At 35.3% G+C, this 20488-nt stretch overlaps 1 protein-coding gene across 5 annotated transcripts in view; it reads right to left on the reverse strand.

Annotated features, from left to right (window-relative positions):
* The window catches only part of LOC145668491 (agrin-like), a 1085796-nt gene that overhangs the window by 148986 nt on the left and 916322 nt on the right, over positions 1-20488 (reverse strand). For all 5 annotated transcript variants that reach the window (XM_081736441.1, XM_081736438.1, XM_081736440.1 and 2 more), the window contains one exon: positions 6552-6767. In XM_081736441.1, coding sequence (XP_081592567.1) covers positions 6552-6767 — 216 coding nt within the window. The remainder of the gene's footprint in view (positions 1-6551; positions 6768-20488) is intronic.

Genomic DNA, 20488 nt, shown 5'->3' on the forward strand with positions numbered 1-20488 from the left:
ATTACAGTGGAGTGCTGTGGTTTTTATTGCGTGAGTGGTGTATTATTTAAATTTTGTGATTCGAACAAAAGGGTAGTGACGTATTCAGTGCTACACAATGAATGAGTACTCGTTTAGTGAGCTAGCCGATATGCACCTAATTTATGGACGTGCTGAAGGTAACTCGTTGGCAGCACAACGCTTATACCGTGAGACGTTCCCAAACCGTCGGGTTCCAAATGATCGGACATTTGTTTCCATTGATAGACCTCTCAGGGAAACAGGTAGTTTCTGTGGAAACGTGGATCGTGGAAGACCATGTGAAGTGCTTCGACCTGCCGACGAGGAAAGGATTCTTAATTAAGTATCACGGCAGCCAGAAATCAGCACACGTCAAGCAGTTACAACAGAAGGCGTATCCCACAATATTATTTAGCTTTGTTTCATGAACAGCTGTTATATCCATGGCACTTACAACGTGTACATTCTCTTGAAATGAGAGAATATTCCCCACGACGAAGATTTTGTCGGTGGATACTAAGGAAGTGCACGTGCAACCCAATGTTTCCATCTTTCATTCTTTTCACAGATGAAGCTGGCTTTACGAGAGATGGTGTCGTAAACCTGCACAATCGCCATTTATGGGCCGAGGAAAATCTGCATCAAATTGTTGTAGGTCACCACCAGAGACAATTTAGCGTAAACGTGTGGGCAGGCATAATCGAAAACCTACTTTTAGGGCCATATTTCTTTCCAGGGCGTTTAACTGGAGAGCGTATCTCAATTTTCTACAACATGAACTTCTGGAAGTAGGAAGTTTCACGTGGTTCATGCACGATAGGACTCGTCCTCATTTTCAGAGGCAAGTTCTGGAACATCTTGATGTTGCATTTCCAAACAGATGGACAGGAAGGGGTAGTTGATATGCATGGCCTGCTCGTTCTCCCGATTTAAACCTATTGGATTTTTATTTGTGGGAACATGTTAAGGAAGTAGTTTACGCAAGTGAAATTCATGATATAGACTATCTGAAACAACGTATCCAGGCTACTTTCCAGTCGATTCGTGATACACTCGAAGTACTCGATAATGTTCGTCTGCAGTGTTGAATTCAGACATTTTCACCCGGGGGGGGGGGAATGTGAACTCCTCGGGGGAGAGGGTTGTTTTAATGTATTTTTGCAAGAAAGCAGCATATTTAACAATTCCATTCACATGCACATCTTACCTAATATTGAGACTAATTGTTGATAAATATTCAATGTAAGATTATAATTAAAAAAAACAATCGTTTGATTTTATCTACAACATTAAATAAAGACTGGCAAAAATATTTTAGACTAAATTTTAACTGCTATTTACAGTAGCTATTTTTTGTTATTATTTCCTATATTCAGTAGTTACTGTTTGTTACTAATGTACAAGTTTTTAAAAAGATTTAAATTAACTCAAATATTTTTGTCCTAAAACAAACATACATAGGAATATCTTAACAAAAAGTTATCATTCTTTCTCACACTTCTGATTCTAAATCAAGCATATTAGCCTTGGTTTCTTCACTGCATACACATCAATAGTTTAGTTTACGAAATCTTCAGTAGATTAGTGCTGTGTCGTGGAAAATCAGTGCTTGGAGCGAGAGTATACGACGGCACCCCCGTACATATGAGTGAGATCGACAGACCAGTCGCGAAAGGTGAGAAAATTTTAAAAAGTAAATCCTGCTTTTCCTTGATTTTGAGCACTTTTTATTACTTTTTTCCTTTCATTTTATATATGTGCACATGTCCACATGTGCACACGTGTTTCATTCCTCTCTTTTTCTTTCCTTCTTTTATTTTTCCCTCCCGAATTTTTCGCCCCTTACTTCGGCGCCCGAGGCCTCCGCCCCGCTTGCCCCTCCCCCATGGCACGGCAGTGAGCAGGATCTTCGTAACCTTCAATAGCAATCTTTTACTTATATACTACTATTATATTGATAAATTCTATATAAATCTCTAACCCAGGAGGGATAACTTTTAATCCCTGATCGCTCTGAATCTCACCCTTCAACTGACTTATTTTTAGTTAAAGAAAGATGTGTTTACCTTAACAATCGTCTAATACATTTACATCTGTTACTTCCGATGCGAGAAATGGGATTTAGGCGCTTTATTTCAAATAATGCAAGAACTGTACAGTTTCAAGAACTGAAGTCTGCTGACATCAGAGATCATATGGAATGATTGAAAGATCTTCCCTATCTTTCCTTTCCTATCTCAATATGTGCTAGTGCTACCTACTAATATATAATATAGGACGAGAGTATAGTACCTACTAAAATAAACCTTTCTTCAACAGTTAACAATTTCATGTTCTGCCAAACTCGCTTATAGCGATAAGAAACACAGGTTTTATTGACTATTTGATATTCTATCTTAGATGTTACATGTTTAATATTTATATAGAATGGGTCTGCGTCATTTATATGTATATTGAGAGATCGGATTTCATCTGCACGTGCACGGAAAGAAAAGCAAATAATTGAGTGAAGTAATTTCTACATTTTGTGACTGAAATTTTGGGAGTTTCTCCGGGGGGGAATAAATTTTCTTCGGGGGAGAGATTCCCCCCGGGCTACCTCCTGAATTCATCCCTGTTTGTCTGTCATTGCTGCGTCGTGCCCATACGTGTGAGCGAGTTGGAGGAGGACATATTGAGAACATACCACGAGTACACAGGAATGATTAAGGCGGTTATTAGAAACATGGAACAGCAATTTAGCAAATAGAACCTGCTTATGGTGAGTACAATGCAGCTATAGTCTATCCCTATTTATTTCGTTTATTTTGCCACATACTCGATACACATTTCTTTTCGTTTTTGTATTTACTGCGGTGTTCATGTGCATGTTCTATTTAGTAGTTTTTCATATTCCCTATGTTTTTGGTTACTGTACCCTCTTTTCATTCATGCTCCCACGCCAATTCCTATTGTAGGTATACACACACTATGCTGATGCTATTCATCTCGAATGGCCCTCCTCTCTCATTTATGATAACTAAAGCATATGTTTTTACCTCTTACTGATGTTGCAGTTATGCAACCGCACATAGCTAACTACAAAATTCCCGCAGCATGTTGAATTCGTTGAAGATACGTAGTATCATATTGTCGACTACGAATTACTGTTTGCTGTTTTTATAGTCTTCGAACCACGCTAATGTAGACCTCTGTTTCTCAAGAGAATTGACGAGAATTCCCCACTTCCTTTGGGGATTCCCTTGCGCACGGGTTTCACGATTGCGGCACAAGCATTTTTGGATAGATCACATCCGATATCTTTGACTTGACCATACCTCCTTTGATCTATCGTTTAGGATAGTGAAGATATAGATCTCTAAACTTCATTTTCCCACGCTTTCAGCACCCTATAACTCCGAAACTATGGACTTTTGGCCAAAGTTGCATAGGACTTTTTTTCTTGGTTTGACATCGGCTATCTACCCTTAAATTTTTGTACGCATTATTAGGACAGCCTGTATATTACATCACAACTTTATGTTAAGATTATTTAATTCGCATTAAGGAATTTGTAGAGGAAATTATTTAAGGATCTATAAATATCTGTAGAGAATATGGAATATAAACAAAGGGTTAAAAGGTTGAAATAATGCTGATTTTGATCAAGATAAGTGATGATATAGATAAAGGACATGTTGTTTTTTCATCAACTATAAATATGGAATTGAATCTGATGAATTAGTAACAAATGTTTTGTATGTAGTAAAACAGTCGAGAATATACTGTAAGTTTGTTTATACTGATACTGAGTCATATTTCAGCAGAATGATACTTTAAAATGTACTAGGCCAGGGCGCAAAATATCAGTCAGACGCGCTCGCCAATCCAAAAGTGATGGTCGCCAGTATCTCTCACGTACAAATTATGAGAGATGTCCCCCCCCCCGCCCACGGCCTTTGGTTTGACAAAATGAAAAAGAGACTTTACATTTCTTGTTTTCTATCACTCAGTGACAATCATTTTCGTGCTAAACAGAAAATGCGCAGCATTGTGAGCTTAGGCAGAAACCATTTCTACTGAACACTGGTCACCAGCTCTAAATTTCTAGTCGGCAATGGCGAACTGGCGACCTGAAGATTTTTGCCCTGTACTAGACGCATACTGAATAACCAGTAGTTAATGTCACCAATGGTCGTATGAGTTGTAATGTTGATCCTTGACTATTACAAAAAAACGGAAATAAAAATGAATAGAGTAAAATTTGTCGTGGCCCAATATAGTATGCCTTGAGTATCTGAACAATTTTTGTTAAGTTCTATGAATTTGTCGGTAGTATCTTTAATAAGATATAGTCTCTTGTTATAATAGTATACTGACGTTGTGCACCTCCGCATTTCCTGGTTGAACTAAAATAACAGTAGAAGGACAGAAATAACAACAGTTTACTAGAATTCGTTCTTTAGTATCCACATGAAGAAAGAACGGGAAGTAAATTAAAGAGACTAATGACAAAAGGAACAAGAAGAAGAAAAGAAAAAAATACACATTGTGGACCTTTGACTGAGTATTATTCTCCTTGAGAAAAATAAATAAATAAATTGTTTTCTATAATGTTTTGTTGTAGGTGGGACAAAACTATGGAAGTCATGGAAAACTAATGAAAAGCCAGAAATATTAGTATGAAAATGTAAGTGAAAAATAGCTGGTTGGAAAGGAAAAACAATGATGGATGGTTAAAAAAGTAATGAGAAAAAAAGAATAAAATAACACGATAAGACAAGAACTACTCGTACTACATTATTAAAAGAAGAGTTAATATTCTGAAGAATTTCATACAAAGAACTGGGTACGAAAACAAGGCTAAAACAAAATAATTGAAAATGACTATATTAAGGAGAATAATTCTGGTATCAAGATAAAAGGTATTGTGATAAAGGTCTCAGTGATAAAAATTCAGCACAAATAACTTAATGATACGACCGCAAGAATATGTTTTACCTCTGATTTTATTCTTATATGGTAACATCAAGTGGTAAACATCAATTAGCACTTCCGCTTTAAATATTAAGCTTCGAAGAACCAAAACAGAAAGTGACAGCGGGTAATGGCGTATGATATTTGTTCACCGTCCAAGGAAATGGTTCTATCTTTGCTCTTATTTCTTTACCGCAACCAGTAGTTATAGATGTAGTAATTCAAGTTTAAGTGCTGAATTCACAAAGCTAGAAGTCCAATGTAATTTCACACTGTTAATATTGTAGTATTTGTATTTCAGATACTCAAGAATTCGCGTATATCCAATCAGTAAAATAGTCATTGATTCTTGACCATTTGATTACAATTATTATAATTATTGGTGATTATAATGTTTGAGACACACAGAGAAAAATAAGAAAGATCATGTTACTTGAATTATATACGGTTATTGAGAATTATATTGAAGAAATATACACTCTTGGATACAAGGATAATAATGCATTGTGAAATGAAAAAAATATTGAAATGTAGAAAAATATACAGAATATTACTAAAATAATAATAATAAAATATAATAAATTAAGTTTTGCAAGGACAAGATCTAGTGTTAGTGCTGCAAATACTCTTTGGAAACGTCCCCCTTTCTTTCTCCAACAGATTGTGTATTGTATTTGTCAGCAGATGACATGATGAGGAAGGATGGGAAACATCACGTTGTCACTCCATTGACGGGTTGTCTCCGGATGAAAAGAATTATGAGCACGTAGTATCGCATATAACATTCTGTCAATCAAATGACACATTGAATCAAATAAAATGAAGTCAGATATACCTGAGATCTTTTCATCTTATATATTACCATTAGCTAAAATCCTACAGCCTGAATTTAGATTCTTTATACGTAACAAAAACTACTAATGATAGCAAGCTGATATTTTAAGAAATATCTCACAAATATCTGATGTATGTTAAAGTAAACCAATATTAAGTTAAGATCATTCTTTCCCCGGAACTAACTTTTCCAATTACAAATTACACACAAATATATCGACTACTTGGCAATTCACAAAAAAATGAAATGAAATGAATTTTTTTTTGAGTTTTAAGTCCCAAGGTTATGTCGGCTAGGCTAAAGAAGACGGTTATGATGAGAAATAAATGAAATTGTGAAATGAAAAAAGTAGGAGAAAACAGGAGAAACCCGGGAGAACCGATGCACATGGTATTTGTCCACCACAACGTTAACTTGGCTGGAATCGAACCAGGGACCGCATGCAATCCAGTGAACGCTCTACCACTGAGCCACCGCGGCCCTAGGCAATCCACAAGAATTTGTGTACAAACTTTTTCGATCGTAACAATACCGCATCTGAATATGTCTCTCGATCATGTCTCTATGGTGCTACTAGGTGCACAGAGTCCTGTGTTTGGTGCTCGTGAGGTAGAATTGAAGTTTGAAAGTATTGCGGTGTTCGAATTCCACCCTAAATTACATGTACACGTTTCATATAGCTTTGGTGCTGAAAAGAAACTCTGAACTTCAACAAACAAACAAATAAATATACGATATTACTATTCATAATATGTCTTACCGCAAGTTCCAGAGTATGCCACTTCAAGTCGCTTTCTTTGTTCACAGGCTGCTCTTCGTAGCTCACATAAGGAATCATATGTAACACCATCCACTCCACATACAGGTCTCATAATCTCTTCACACTCAGGCGGACACACACAACGAGCAATTCCATATCTGTCGATCGCACATTCTTGGCCTTCAGAACACCTAACACTCTCACATGGGTTTACTCCTGTAAAGATAATGAAGATGATAAAAAATATTAGCAATTAATTAAAATCATATCTTAAGAGTGTCTTTTACGTCTAACAAATACACTTGATGCAAACCAATCAACTCACCAAGAACTTAGAAAATAAGACGTTTTTAGATTTCATACAGAAAAAATATATTACTCGGCAGATCTCTTAATGGTATAACGACTAAATATACTTTATACAACTAAACTTCTACAATACCGATCATAACAGCGGTATTGTATCTAAATATATTGTATTTCCTTGGAAATTGGACATTCCAACAATACTCACATCAGCAATTATTTATAAGGATATACTATGAATTTTGAAGTAGTTTTTTGTACCTTCGCAGAAAAGAATATGTTCCTTTTTCGTATTAAATCGCGCACACCATTTTTAGAACCCACAAAAGAGGACATGTCCGGGAAAAGAGTATATTTATAACCCCAAAATTATCTCAAATGCTCGAAACATGAATTGCAAAACTCCCAGTATTATCAGTTCGTCAGAACTTGGTGACTGGTATTATACAGCATTCTATTCCAACATTTGTCCACTACATAATTGTCGATTAATGTTTAGTTGATAAGAGTTAGGGTCATTTGTTCAAAGACGGCAGCCCAAAGTACTTTGTTCCTGAAAAACAAGAAAATATAAATTTCGAAGAAAAATCAATTTAATAATTAACAATATTGTTATTTAGGTTATCGGAAAATACAGATTTCATTCACTAAGCAGACATCCTGTCTGTACAATAACTCAAAATAGCAGGTAGTTGAAAGTAGGCCGTTTTTACAAACATGTTCAAACATGTGTCAAAGTCGGCCTAAAGTTAAAAAGTCGGTTGTGCAAAGATGGATCCCCTAAATTGTACTCCGATATATATATATATATATATATATATATATATATATATATATATATATATATATATATATATCAACTTAAATGTAATAAACAAAAATAAAAATAAAATTCAACATGTTTATTCCATATTTCGTATACTCCATTGTAAACCACCATTAATCACCACAAACAGCACATATTCCAACCTGGACTCTATCTCGCTCAAAACAGTCTTCATGGAACCAACCCTTGCAGTCGTTACACTAGGATTAATCCTTCCCATCAACTGCATTGTAATAAGAACCGATATACTTATAACAATGGTTTCTACTACGTTTCCTTGAGATTCATTTCCCTCGATCTTTACAATCCTTTTGCGCCTGAGTACCTTCGTTTCTTGACTCTTTATTTCAGCAACATACAATACAACAAAAATATAGTTTTTACAATACAAAAGTACGTCTTACGCTACTTGGGACAATTTTGTTTCTGGTCGCCAGTGCATGCTCCCGAGTAAACTATCTAATGACAGCTAAATTACCTGCTTATGCTATGTGCATGCATGAAAATGGAACACGGAGGGAGCCTTGTAACTCTCGTACTGCATATCATGGCAAGACACATATTTATATAATATAAATGAACGAGATATTCAACTAGCATAACAAAATTTGTGGGGTCCGTATTACCCCACATGGCTTTTGCACATAAGGGATCGTCTTACCCCTACATCCATCATGTAGAGGAAACAACAAAGGACACGCTTGTATGTTGTTGCATTCAAAGCAGGAAGCAGCGTTGAATGTTCGACACCTCATCTAATACTCCTATACACCTGACTTTTATGTACTACAGATTCGTTTGTTTATCTCGAGTTTTTCATTAAGCAGAGAGTTATATCAACCATTTTGATAGTGGTATTTTCATCACTTACCTTTGTATTTAAGACTATGCAGCTGGATGCTTCCTTTTACTAACACGACTTTTATGTCTTTTAATTTCAGAAAGTCTCACTGCGTGTTGGAACAGGAACCATTAGCTCCAAATTTCTCCACGCACGGCGCTGCGAAACACAACATTGCGGGTAAGCCGTCTTTAACAAGTGCCCGTCTTTGAACAAATGACCCTAGTATATTGTTTAACGTAAAGTTTTGAGTTCAGTATTTACAGTTTATATAAACTGCCATGAAATGTACCAAAATTAAATTCTATTTTGATCTAGTTTGGAAAGGAGTTAAGTACATTAGCTGTAAATTAACTTCAAACTTTAAGTTATGCGAAATATGAAGCTTGCGACTTTTTTTTCAGATTTGATTGTGGAGACAAATTGTTCATAAAATCGATAGAAAATGATGAATTTCAATGTGGAGGAGCAATGCTGTAATAATTCTTTTGTCTGCAAGTGGTGAGAAAGTTATCGGTATTTATCGTCACTTGAAGGATATTTGTGGCTAAAATTTACTTGCTTACAATAGTGTCCGGAAATAGGTGTGAGTGAAAAAAGTCTGGACATGCAATGTATGTTACAACTGTATACTGAAAAACATAGCTACTTTAGAGTGCTGATCATGGAGGTCAGAAGGCGAACTGCTGAGAATGTATATATGTAAAGTATAGGATTTTCTCGTGGAAACTCAAGGTAACTGTTACAAATCGTTTAAAGTTGTACAAGGTCAGTTTCAGGATGGGTGTCTCGATAACTTCATGAAAAGAAGAAAACGTTTTGTATGACAATAGGAACAGTGTTCTGAGAAGGAACTAAGATGGATAATTCTTGAATCTGTTTTACAAAGGATTACAAATTTATTCTCCCTCTTCAATTTAAGAGCCCAAAGGCAGTCCTAACACTGGACCATTCCTCTACGCTTCTACCCAAGAAGTTCCGGATGGTCCCTACTTAATAAATTCTTTTTTCTTCGGATTAAAGAAAGTGTTGTCTTCTAAACTCTCTAGAATCTAATTTTGTCTACTGCAACACTGAACCGCTTATCCAATTCCTAATATATTTTTACGGGATAAGATATTTCTGGTGTTTAGAGTACAACGAAATCAGGTCCAATTATCAACGTTGTAAGAAAAGAGGACATTTAGTTTGTACGGTACTCTAAGAACATGAGAAAGTCAATATCATTGTTTTTACATCATAAGAGTTATTTACAATATTTGAATTTGAATCTTTTAATCTATGACGATAGAAATTTTTAAAGATGAAATATGTTCGAAATGGTAAAAAATTTAGAGTTAATTCCCTGATGAACTGAACGCGCCACTTGCCTCCAGTTAATTCTCTTTGTTTTCAAAATCGAAAAATTGCTTATAAGCCAGACTTTTGTGTCCTGAAGTGCTCTATGAACTGTTATTTTTCCAGTGTCTAAAACACATCTTCCATTAGGGCGTCTCAAACATCATTAATATTTAGATAAAAAATATTGCAATTTCATGTAGAAATACTGTAGAAGGAGGTATTATTGAAAAGTGACAGAAAGGTACGAAAACGACACATAAAATGATCGAAATCGACCGATATTAATATCGAATCCATATTTTTCGGCGTCCATGAGTTGATGGGTGACAATTCCGATATCCTTAAATTCAAGTTCAACCTCTCAGTGAAGGTAAGACCCGCTAGACACTATGGGGAGCTAGTTTTCAGGGTAATTGAAATGAGTGGTGTCGCTCCCAATGTCATTTAATCCAAGTTCCTTTCCATCGGCAGAGGGTGGGGAGGAGAGATGAAGAATAAAATGTCAAAAATGACAGATTTTTGTCGAGTTTATAGTTTCTGTAACCAGGAAAACATCTGACCCGTTTAAAATGACTTCTGGAAGATAGTTGGTACCCACTTCAAGCTGGGAGTTTAATCATACCGTTCTGATTAAAGGCGTATTCTGTGATGGGTAGGGTTTTTAATACTTATACCAGAAGTAGAAGTAGAGTACCTTCTGTATGTTTATCATTACACTTTGATTGATGTAACTATTTTAAGGAAGAAGGGAATTCAAATTTTTTCCATAAACTTATCTTCTCTGTGCTAACATCGGGCATTTCAGGTAGTTATGAATAAAGCCTAACTTTTAATAACCACTGAGAATTTTACTTTAGTAAGCTTCACAGATATTACATGTTTTACATTTTCTTTTCCATATTCCTATTCCTATTCTTCTTCTTCTTCTTCTTCTTCTTATTATTATTATTATTATTATTATTATTATTATTATTATTATTATTATTATTATTATTATTATTATTATTATTATTATTATTATTGAGGATTTGAGAATTCAATGATGCACCTGAAATCGCAGAAGTGGTCAGACAAAAACATATATGACCAACGAGCAGGAAGGAGATGTGTGTGAAGTATGCAAGGATTAGGAATGGGGGTGACAGCGAAACAAAGTTAGTGACGTGACAGTGACAGTGTGTTATACGAACTGATTATCTAGAGACAAAGTGCGTAATAATAGAGAGTAATATGTTAACTTGGTGAATTAAACTGGTGAAAGAAAGCACGAGAGAGGAAAAATGATTTGAAGGCCCCTCCAAGCTTAACGATCGTACATTTTCCCACCATCAACGAGAACAGATTATATGCACTAGTTAGCATCAATGCCTTATCTAATGACTTTCTTTGTAAAAACTGAATTAAATATTATATTTGGGAACAAAAAGAGTAACCTATGCTTATAATTGGGAGAAAGATAAAATAGTTCTTTTCTAAAACTTTAAAAAAAATAACAATATAGTATCCATCCTTTTGCTATTTTGCTAATTGGAATTACAATTAACAAGATTATATAGTGTTATATACAACAGCACTCCTAATTACATAGAACATTTCACATAAAAACTCTTTTCTTACAAAGTTCGTTAATCTTGTAAATCGAATTAGCATGATAAGATTACAATCTTTAATGTATAGAAAAGGTTAGAATATTCTGTATAGATTAGCTTTTTTGCTCTTATTTCAAAGCGTAAAGCAAGTATATTAAATTATAATGTTGCTGTGAATCTTTGATAATATTGCGCAGTATAAGGACCGTGTTGGCTAATTAAATAATAAAGTCAAGAATGAAGGGGGTTTTTCTAGTTCAAAAACATCCCCTCCTCTTTACATTTATCGTAAGCGTAATAATTTAATGCTCTTCATTTATGAGTAAAATTAGGCACAAGATCCTTAGATAAGAAATAGGATCAATAAAACAGTATTACAATGTATCATTGCAATACCTAAATGTTCAATATAAGATTGATACTAGTGTTTGAGAAAGTTTTCTGTAGAAGCGTAGAACATTGTGAATAACTTGATACTGATCGTCTGTTTTTATCTTCATAGATTTATCAGTTGCAATCTTCATAATAAATATAAGCCATAGATTTTCTCTCCGTATCTGTCAACTAATCTGTCTACACTATAAAATAGAAATTTCAAATGAAATATTTACTTTTATGTCGCATAATTATACCCTTTAGTCTAAAAGGGACACATTATTAATAAAAGTTAATAAAATAATGAAATATAGTTTTATGAAATAACTGGAGGAACGAGAGTGGAGAGGAAACGGGAACAACCACAAACACAATGGTACCACCATAAAGACTGACATGCCCTGAAATCGAACTAGGGAACCTTCGTACCAGAGAGAGTCCTCTATCATTGAGAATCTGTTCCTTTCTCTACAGATGACGAACTTTCTACTCTGCGTAAATTGTTCTCGAAATTCAGTCTTCTTGAAAAAAAAAATTACCTTATTTATTAACTTGGTACTTTGATTAGTAATAACATTTCTCCTACAGATACATACCGTATATAGAATCAAAATTCTCAAATTGATGTTTAGTTATATTTGTTTTCTTACAGCATTTTACACAATGTTAAATACGACGAATTGCATATATTTTACATATATAAAATCCAAATTAATGACTCATCTTAATATCTTAATAAAAAGCATTGTGCAAGACTGATGTGCTCTTAATCTGTTTACTCCTACTAGTCCTTGAACTGTACAACGGTAACGGACTAGAAGTACTTAAAATCAGCACTAGCCCGAATATAATAGAAAAGTAAAAATCATAATTATAATTAGATATAAAACAACACACGACACTTATAAGATCTAGAAATATACAAATATGAAAATTAATCAGAATTAATATGTAATAAAAATGTTTTCAACGAAGGAATCTCGCAAGTATTTGATTTTACGAACCAGGTACTGTCAGTAACAAATAGTTATCGTTTTATTTGGAGTTCGTAAAATCAAATACTTGCGAGATTCCTTCGTTGAAAACCTTTTTATTACATATTAATTCTGCTTAATTTTCATATCTGTATATTTTCAGATATTATAACAGTTTTGTGTGTTATTATATATCCAATTATAATTATGATATCCTCTCTTTTTATTATATTTGGGCTAGTGCTGATTTTATGCACTTCTAGCCCGTTACCGTTGTAACTGATACCTTTCGGTTTGTTTATTTTTCTGTTGTTAGACTTTCAAACTATGCTATACGTAAGTGCTTAAGTGTCAGAAGTATTATAAATCGGCTTTGTCTGTCCGTCCGTCTGTCGACAAGTATCACAGCAAAATCCATAAGAGATAGCGATATGCAGTTTTCTGCGATCAATTCAGCATTCCAGGTATAGGATCCATCTCCTCCGTTAACCATCTATTCAAACCAGAGGTGGTTCCAATTACTCATTTCCAGTTTGAACATTTATACCTATAAAACGGAAACGGTAACAGATAGCGCAAAAAGTATTTTTAGAAAGCTTCAGTGTGTCTAGGCAACATATTGTGACTATCTATAACACTATACTAAAACCAGAAGTGGCTCAAACTTATCACTACTTCCGGTTTCATTGCTGATTTCCATAGAGCAAAAAAGGAAAGAGATATCGTGATGCAGTATTTTTCAATAGATTCAGCTTTCAAAGAATAGGTACAAGCTCTCTCGCTAACCCTATGTTAAAGATAGACGTGGTTTAAATTAATAATTTTCCATATCAACATTTATCCCCATAGAACAATAAAAATTGTAGATAACGACAAGTGGTTTTTGCAATCGACTCATATTCTCAAGAGAATATTACCACAACCCGTTGCACTCTAAAAGAATCGGAAGTGATTAAAATTTACTACTATTTCCGATGTCAATACTGATTTCTATAGAACAAGAACACTAAGAGATATGGAGATACAATTCTTTGCAATAGATTTAGCTTCCTAAGAATGGGTTCTATCTTCTCCGTAACTCTCTATGCAAACAGGATTTTCTTTTTCAAATCAACCATTTCCTGTTTCAACATTTATTACCATAGAACCGAGACATTAATAGATAGCGACATTTTTCTGCAAACCGACACAGTGTCACAAAAGTATATGTAATAACAACTCGAAATACTCTACCGAAATCGGAACTGGTTGAAATTTACTACTACTTTCCGTGTCAAATCTGAATTATGTAGAGCAAACATTATAAGAGATATCGAGAAACTTTCTTTTTTGAAGAGTTTCAGCTTCACAATAATAAGATCTCTCTCTGCCTTTAATCCTCCATTCAAATCGAAAGTGACGAGGGCCGCGAAGTCTCAGTAGTAGAGCGCTCCCTGGTTCGATCACAGCCCGCACCAAGTGAGCTTTGTGTTGGACATACACCGTGACTGTGGATTTTCTCGGGGTTCTCTTGTTTCCCCTCACCTTTCTCATTCCAGCATTTCACTCATTTCTAATCATAACCGTCTCCTTTAGCCTAGCCGGTATATCCATGGGACGTAAAACTTAAAAATTGCATTTTATTTTATTTCAAACCGAAAGTGGTTCAAATTAGCAATTTTTCGGTTTCAACATTTATAGCACTAGAACAAAAGCAGTAAGGGACAGTAAGTATGTCTAATGGCCTTTTGATATGGGTTCAACCTCCGAGAATGAGGTCCTATCTTTGATCTTATTACTCTATTGCAACCAGTAATTTCAGATATACTATTTTAAGTTTGGGTATTGGAGTCGTATATTTTTGCAGTCTACAATAGTTTCACACTGTGAAATGAAACTCACTTGTTATATTATTATAGTATTATTAAGGATTTTCTAAGATACTAAGCACTTATGATACGTGAGTATGTTAATAAAATTGTTATTGCAATCATATTAATTCTTAAAGCACAAATGTCTCAATAAGTCAAGCTAATTCGTAATAAACAATCACGCTAATAGATGTGGTTATTACTTGCATGCCTGAAGTTAATAGATGTCGTTATTACTCGCCTGTCTAAAGCTAATAAATGTCGCTATTACTTGCCAGTCTGAAACTAATAAATGTGGCTATTACTTGCAAGTCTGAAGCAAATAAATGTCGCTATCACTTGCCTGTCTGAAGCTAATAAGTGTCGCTAGCGTGCAGGAAATTCGCTGATTTAAAACTATTGTGACTATTTAATAGCAACTTAAAAACTATATTGTTGAAATTTACTCACTTCAAAATAGAATATGGGCCGTAACTGTATTTAGATTTGAGGATTAATATCTATCTAATTCTACAGTAATATGTGCAAATTCAACTGCATTGCTTCAATTTAATTATTACAAAGAGGATAGTGATTATACTGAATATAAACGTGCTTTACTATTTGTTATTAGGACAAAGACCGTACCCATATTTATGGAATTTACATTTGAACACTATTATTTATGTAACCACATGTTAGTTGGTGGACAAATACATAAATAAATAAATCAAACTAATATCAATAAATAAAAAATAGTAAATAAATGTAAAGAATTATAGCTTTTCATTAAGCACGATTTTAACCTATAATGTACAGAGGTTGCAGCTTCGGGAGCAAGAGCTAGTAAAAATAATAATACAGCTCTGTTATTCTTAGGTTACTTGTCCATGTCCATGGCTCACCCTGTACAAGGAAGACAATTCGTATAAATAGAAAAATAAATATTTAGAAATAGCATGATATTTTACTACTTTCCGAATTCGCAAATATCTTCCTGTGTATTGCCAAACTAAAAACAAAGAAAGAAAAAAGAAAATCAAAAGGTTAAAAATAGCTGTTGAGTTAATCGAATTCCCCGATCAGATAATAGTGAACGGAAAACGAAAGGGAGAAACACAAATAAATTCATTCTTTCTCTACTTCTATGATATTCAAATTAGTTCCAGGCTATTTAAATAATTTTATTTCTTCTTTTGCCGAACGTAATCTCGTACAATGTTTGTAGTTTCATGAATCATTGAATATACGTAGTTTTGTAACAGCATCGATTTTCCGTGAACAATACTCAGAAGCATTCACGTGAAGCATGCAGACACCTGTTGTTGAGAATTTGTAGCAAGCAACCAGTTGGCAGAGCTTTTCAAGTATTTAAATCACGTAATAATAGAACAGGGGCAAAGCTAACTGAAAATTTTAATGCTTCCAATGAAATGGTGCTAGAACAAGCAACAAAGCTAAACTCGAAAGCGAACTTTCTAGAAATATGATATATCATTACATACATATAAGCAACTTTCCTCTACCTAATGCTATTTACTTGTTGCATCGTATTATCATTTTTTTTAAATGTGAGAAGTACATATTATATTTATAATTTAAAATATACATATTTTGGGTTTAGATAAAAATGAATAAGGGGCAAAAGGTGTTTTTGTTTTTTCACCGCACAATTAAACACTTATTTTGTACTTAATCACACATAAACGAAAAGTACCAAATCTGTCATACCGCAAATTGACATACCCTTCTTCCTTCTTCCAGTTCATTTGATACAACTTGTCCTTTTTGACAGTTGCTTTCTTCTGATTTTTTCCTTCCTGCACGTGGTCATTACAATCAGTCAGGGAAAAACTGTTTCTATGGCAACAGCACGTTCAGCCAATTATAGTGGCTTATTTTTCACGCTCTGCAGTGGTAAACATTTCGCCCTTTCCGCACGTTGCCAATTTAAATGTAAACAAATACACATTGTTTTAGTCGAATGCCAACTTGAATAGTGAACCTTCTGGTTATTGAAAACATTCCTTTTAGTTCTCTCATTTAAGTTTACAAAACTGAGATTTAGTTGCATTGAATAATTTCGTGTTTCAATACTCGACACAAAAGCTGGCAACACAGCATTGAGCACCGCGTGCGCGCAGCGAACTGTCAGAAGGGACAAGTAATATCAATTTCAGTATAGGCGCTGAATCATGCCAGAGATATTATGAAAATTTATTGTATGCAGTAGGTGAAGTTGAAGTGGTTGAAACCTCTATTAATATTGGCTATAGTTCTTTCTGTATGTGTTTGCCTAGAGCGAAAGTTTTTATGTGACTTTCTTCACTAAGAACAGTAGTACAACTATCAAGAAGAAAAGTATCGATTTCACTACATCATGTATAGTTTGAAGTTTAAAGAGCTAAAATCTTTTTGGTGTGTTTGTTAAATGCTATTATTTGGAGGGAAAACACTTGTGAAATATACGTTTAGGATGTCCTGTAACACGATGTACTTATGTTCCCTGCTCTATAAACCAACAACCTAAACTTCATTACGATATATGCAATCGTAGAGTGTAAGAGAAATGTCGGATGATGTTCTCTGGCGACACAAATGGGCCATGACATAAAGCTGTCTCATGATTAAAAATGAAGCTACATTTCCGAACAGTAGACAATGGATCATCATCCGATGAGAATTTAGTGTCTACTGCACCAGAATGGTGGTTCGGCGTTTATGTTTTGTGGAATATTCTATTTGTAAGACAGCGGCGGAGAGGAATAGGTTCATTGCGTATATTGTACAGTGTGGACACACACCAACTGTGCCAGTTTAAAGAAAGACCTTTACATCTGCGGTTCTGTCGGTAGACAAATGTAATCAAGACACACAACTTATTCTAGTTATTTCTATTTTTCCTACATTTCATGACATTAGTTTTCTTCACTAACACTATTTCAAATTGAATACGTAGAGTTATAATGCTTATTACTTCTATTATACATGTATCAGTGTTACTATCCACAGAAACATGGAAAATTACAGATATGATTACACGATACGTAATAAAATGTTTCAAAGGAAATAAAATGTTTCATTTTGAGTACTTTACTTTATAACACTATCCAGTATATGACTCAGGTGTGTTGGTTCTCGGGTCTGCTTTCTAGATTTGTCATTCTTTAAACACACAAACAAATAGATTTCTGTTTGTCAATATGTACCGTACTATATTTTATAAATTATCATATATTTTGGCACAATAAAAATTCTAATTTATAAAAATGCAGAAACATTTTTACTTTGGACTTTTTGTTCTAATTTATATGTTTAGAAATAAAATATTATGTCGGATATGGTGCTTTTTCTCTAAGTTTATTAAGAAATGTTATCAAAGATGTTATTAAGAAAATTTCGGTGCACAAAACCAACCCTTTATTAAATACAAAGAGATATAAGCCTGGATTGGGTACAAAACCTCGCGGCCAGAACCTCGCGGCCCAAAATCTCGCCGGGCCGAAACCTCGCCGCCCAAAACCTCGCAGGACAAAATCTCGCCTGGCCAATACCCCGCCTGGCCAAAATCTCGCCGCCCAAAATGTCGCGAGCCAAAATCTTGCGGGACCAAAATCTCGCGGGCCAAAATTTCGCCGGGCCAAAACCTCTCCTTGCCAAAATCTCGTCTTCCAAATCCTCGCGCCCCAAAATATCGCCATACCCAAAATCTCGCCTGACCAAAATGTAAATGTTCCAACAGATGATAAGGATGACGGTATAAAAGACGCTGTTTCTGAAGAAGTATTACGGGTATTTGACCAAGTCCCGCGATACCATATGAAAATTCTATTTCTGTATTAGAGGACTTCAATGTGAAGGTAGGGAGACAGGATGTTTTTAAACTGGTTATAGGGAAAGAAAGTCTGCATAAGGAAAGTGATGACAACTAAGGAAAGTAATTCGGGGTTAGTTTAGTGAACTTTGGAACATCCAAAAACTTAAAATTTTAACAAAAATCTAATATTTATGAAAGTATTAAATAATATATGAGTTTTTACGACGTCCCTTGATTATGTCCTGTAGGTTAAAGGAGGCGTAGATGACCAGGATGAAGGAAATGGTCGAATAAAGAAAGTGGGAGGAAACGGGAATAACCCGAGAAAGCCCACCCACACGATGTTTTATATCTTCTTCTTATTATTATTGGTAATGTGGAATTGCATATTAAGAAACTCATTGTGTAAATTTTAAAGAAAAGTTTCATTCGGGGTTTGATTCCTGTCGAGAGAATTGAAATTTAAACGTACTACGGTGGTTCTGATTCCCCACTAAGTTTGTAGATCCACATCTCATATAGTCTTATTGCTGAAATGGACGTTAAACTCCAACCAAGCGACAGGAACTGACCTAGGAAGCATCCTCGTACAAGATCATGTGACGAAATAAAGGAGCACAGCTAAGTAACGTAGAAAAAGAATTGCCCAATACAGGTTATGGGAAAGAGTTGGACAGACTTTTATTCAATAGTAAATAGACAATGGTTAGTAAGATTGTATTTCTTATGTGACATCAAGTACTAGAAAATAAATTAACAAAGACAGCAATTTAATCTCGTTTGGATTGCTAGTTCACAATTTTAGCCCATACTTTTAGGAAAAATCTTAGTGAATTGCTAGTTCCCGCCTAAAATATGCAAGAGAAAAATAACGCGGTGTTCACGTTATGGCAAGGATGTCGTTATTTCGTTACGGTGACAAGGATGGTGTAGAGTAATGCTTTCGTCGTACATACGTAAATAACGTCAACATTTTGATTTTCCCTTAAAAACTGGACAAGAAGATTTTCTATAATCAAGAAAGTTCTGTCGCTTTTTGTGGAGGTCGGTGTTCCATTGGCACTCACACCGTGAGTTAAACGCGAATGGAGAATAGGCGATCGTCGGTTGTTGGTCTGGGTACATCCAACATACTACCTGATTGTAGTAGTTCAGTTACTCCATGAACTTGCGTAAGGACAGAGTGAAGATGGGACCTCCAGTGAGCGTCATAAGGGCGTGTGTGCTGTACGAGTTCAAATCGCTATTAAACGTCGCTGCAGCGGAGCGGAAGATATGCCAGGTCTTTGGTGAGGGTGTAGTGACTACGCGGAAACTGCATCGGTGGTTTAACAAGTTTAAGAACGATGACGAAACACTCGAAGGCGCACCACGTGCCGGAAGTCCTACACATGTACAAAATGAAGATGTTCAGGCAGCAACTGAGGCGAACAGTCGCCAGACATGTGAGGAACTGGGACGACAACTCTGTGTGAATGGAAAAAACCATTCGGCACAACCGCCATCAACTTGGGAAGCATTAGAAGTTGGGTCCCATATGATTTGATTCCGTGCCAGAAGGCAACGCGAACAGACGCCTGTATTTCTTTGCTATATCGTTAGAGGAAAGATCCATTTTTGGACAGGGTATCGACATGTGATGAGAAGTGGGTCCTGTACAAAACTCCAAGGCACCGTCATCATTGGTTAGTATGCTGTGAACCGGTTCCAAAACAGCAGAAATCAGCACTGCACAAGGGAAGTTTCTCCTGTGTATTTGGTGGATTGCTCGCGGAATCGTGCATTGGGAAATGCTACTAGTTGATCAGAGTATTATGATACTGGTCAGAGCATCAGTAAAAATGTGTACTGTCAGCAGTTGAGCCGTGTTCAAGAAAAACTCAAAACTCTGGAGCCAGCACTTATGAAACGCAAAGGGATCCTCCTGTTACAGGACAACGCTAAGCCCAATGTGGCTAGCATGACCCGAGTTACCATTCTACGCCTTGGATGGGAAACTATTGCATCAGCCATACTCCCCGGACATTGCACCGTCCGAT

This window comes from Thermobia domestica, chromosome 13 (genome assembly GCF_964235325.1).
Source record: "Thermobia domestica chromosome 13, izTheDome1.hap1.1, whole genome shotgun sequence".
NCBI classification, from domain to species: domain Eukaryota; kingdom Metazoa; phylum Arthropoda; class Insecta; order Zygentoma; family Lepismatidae; genus Thermobia; species Thermobia domestica.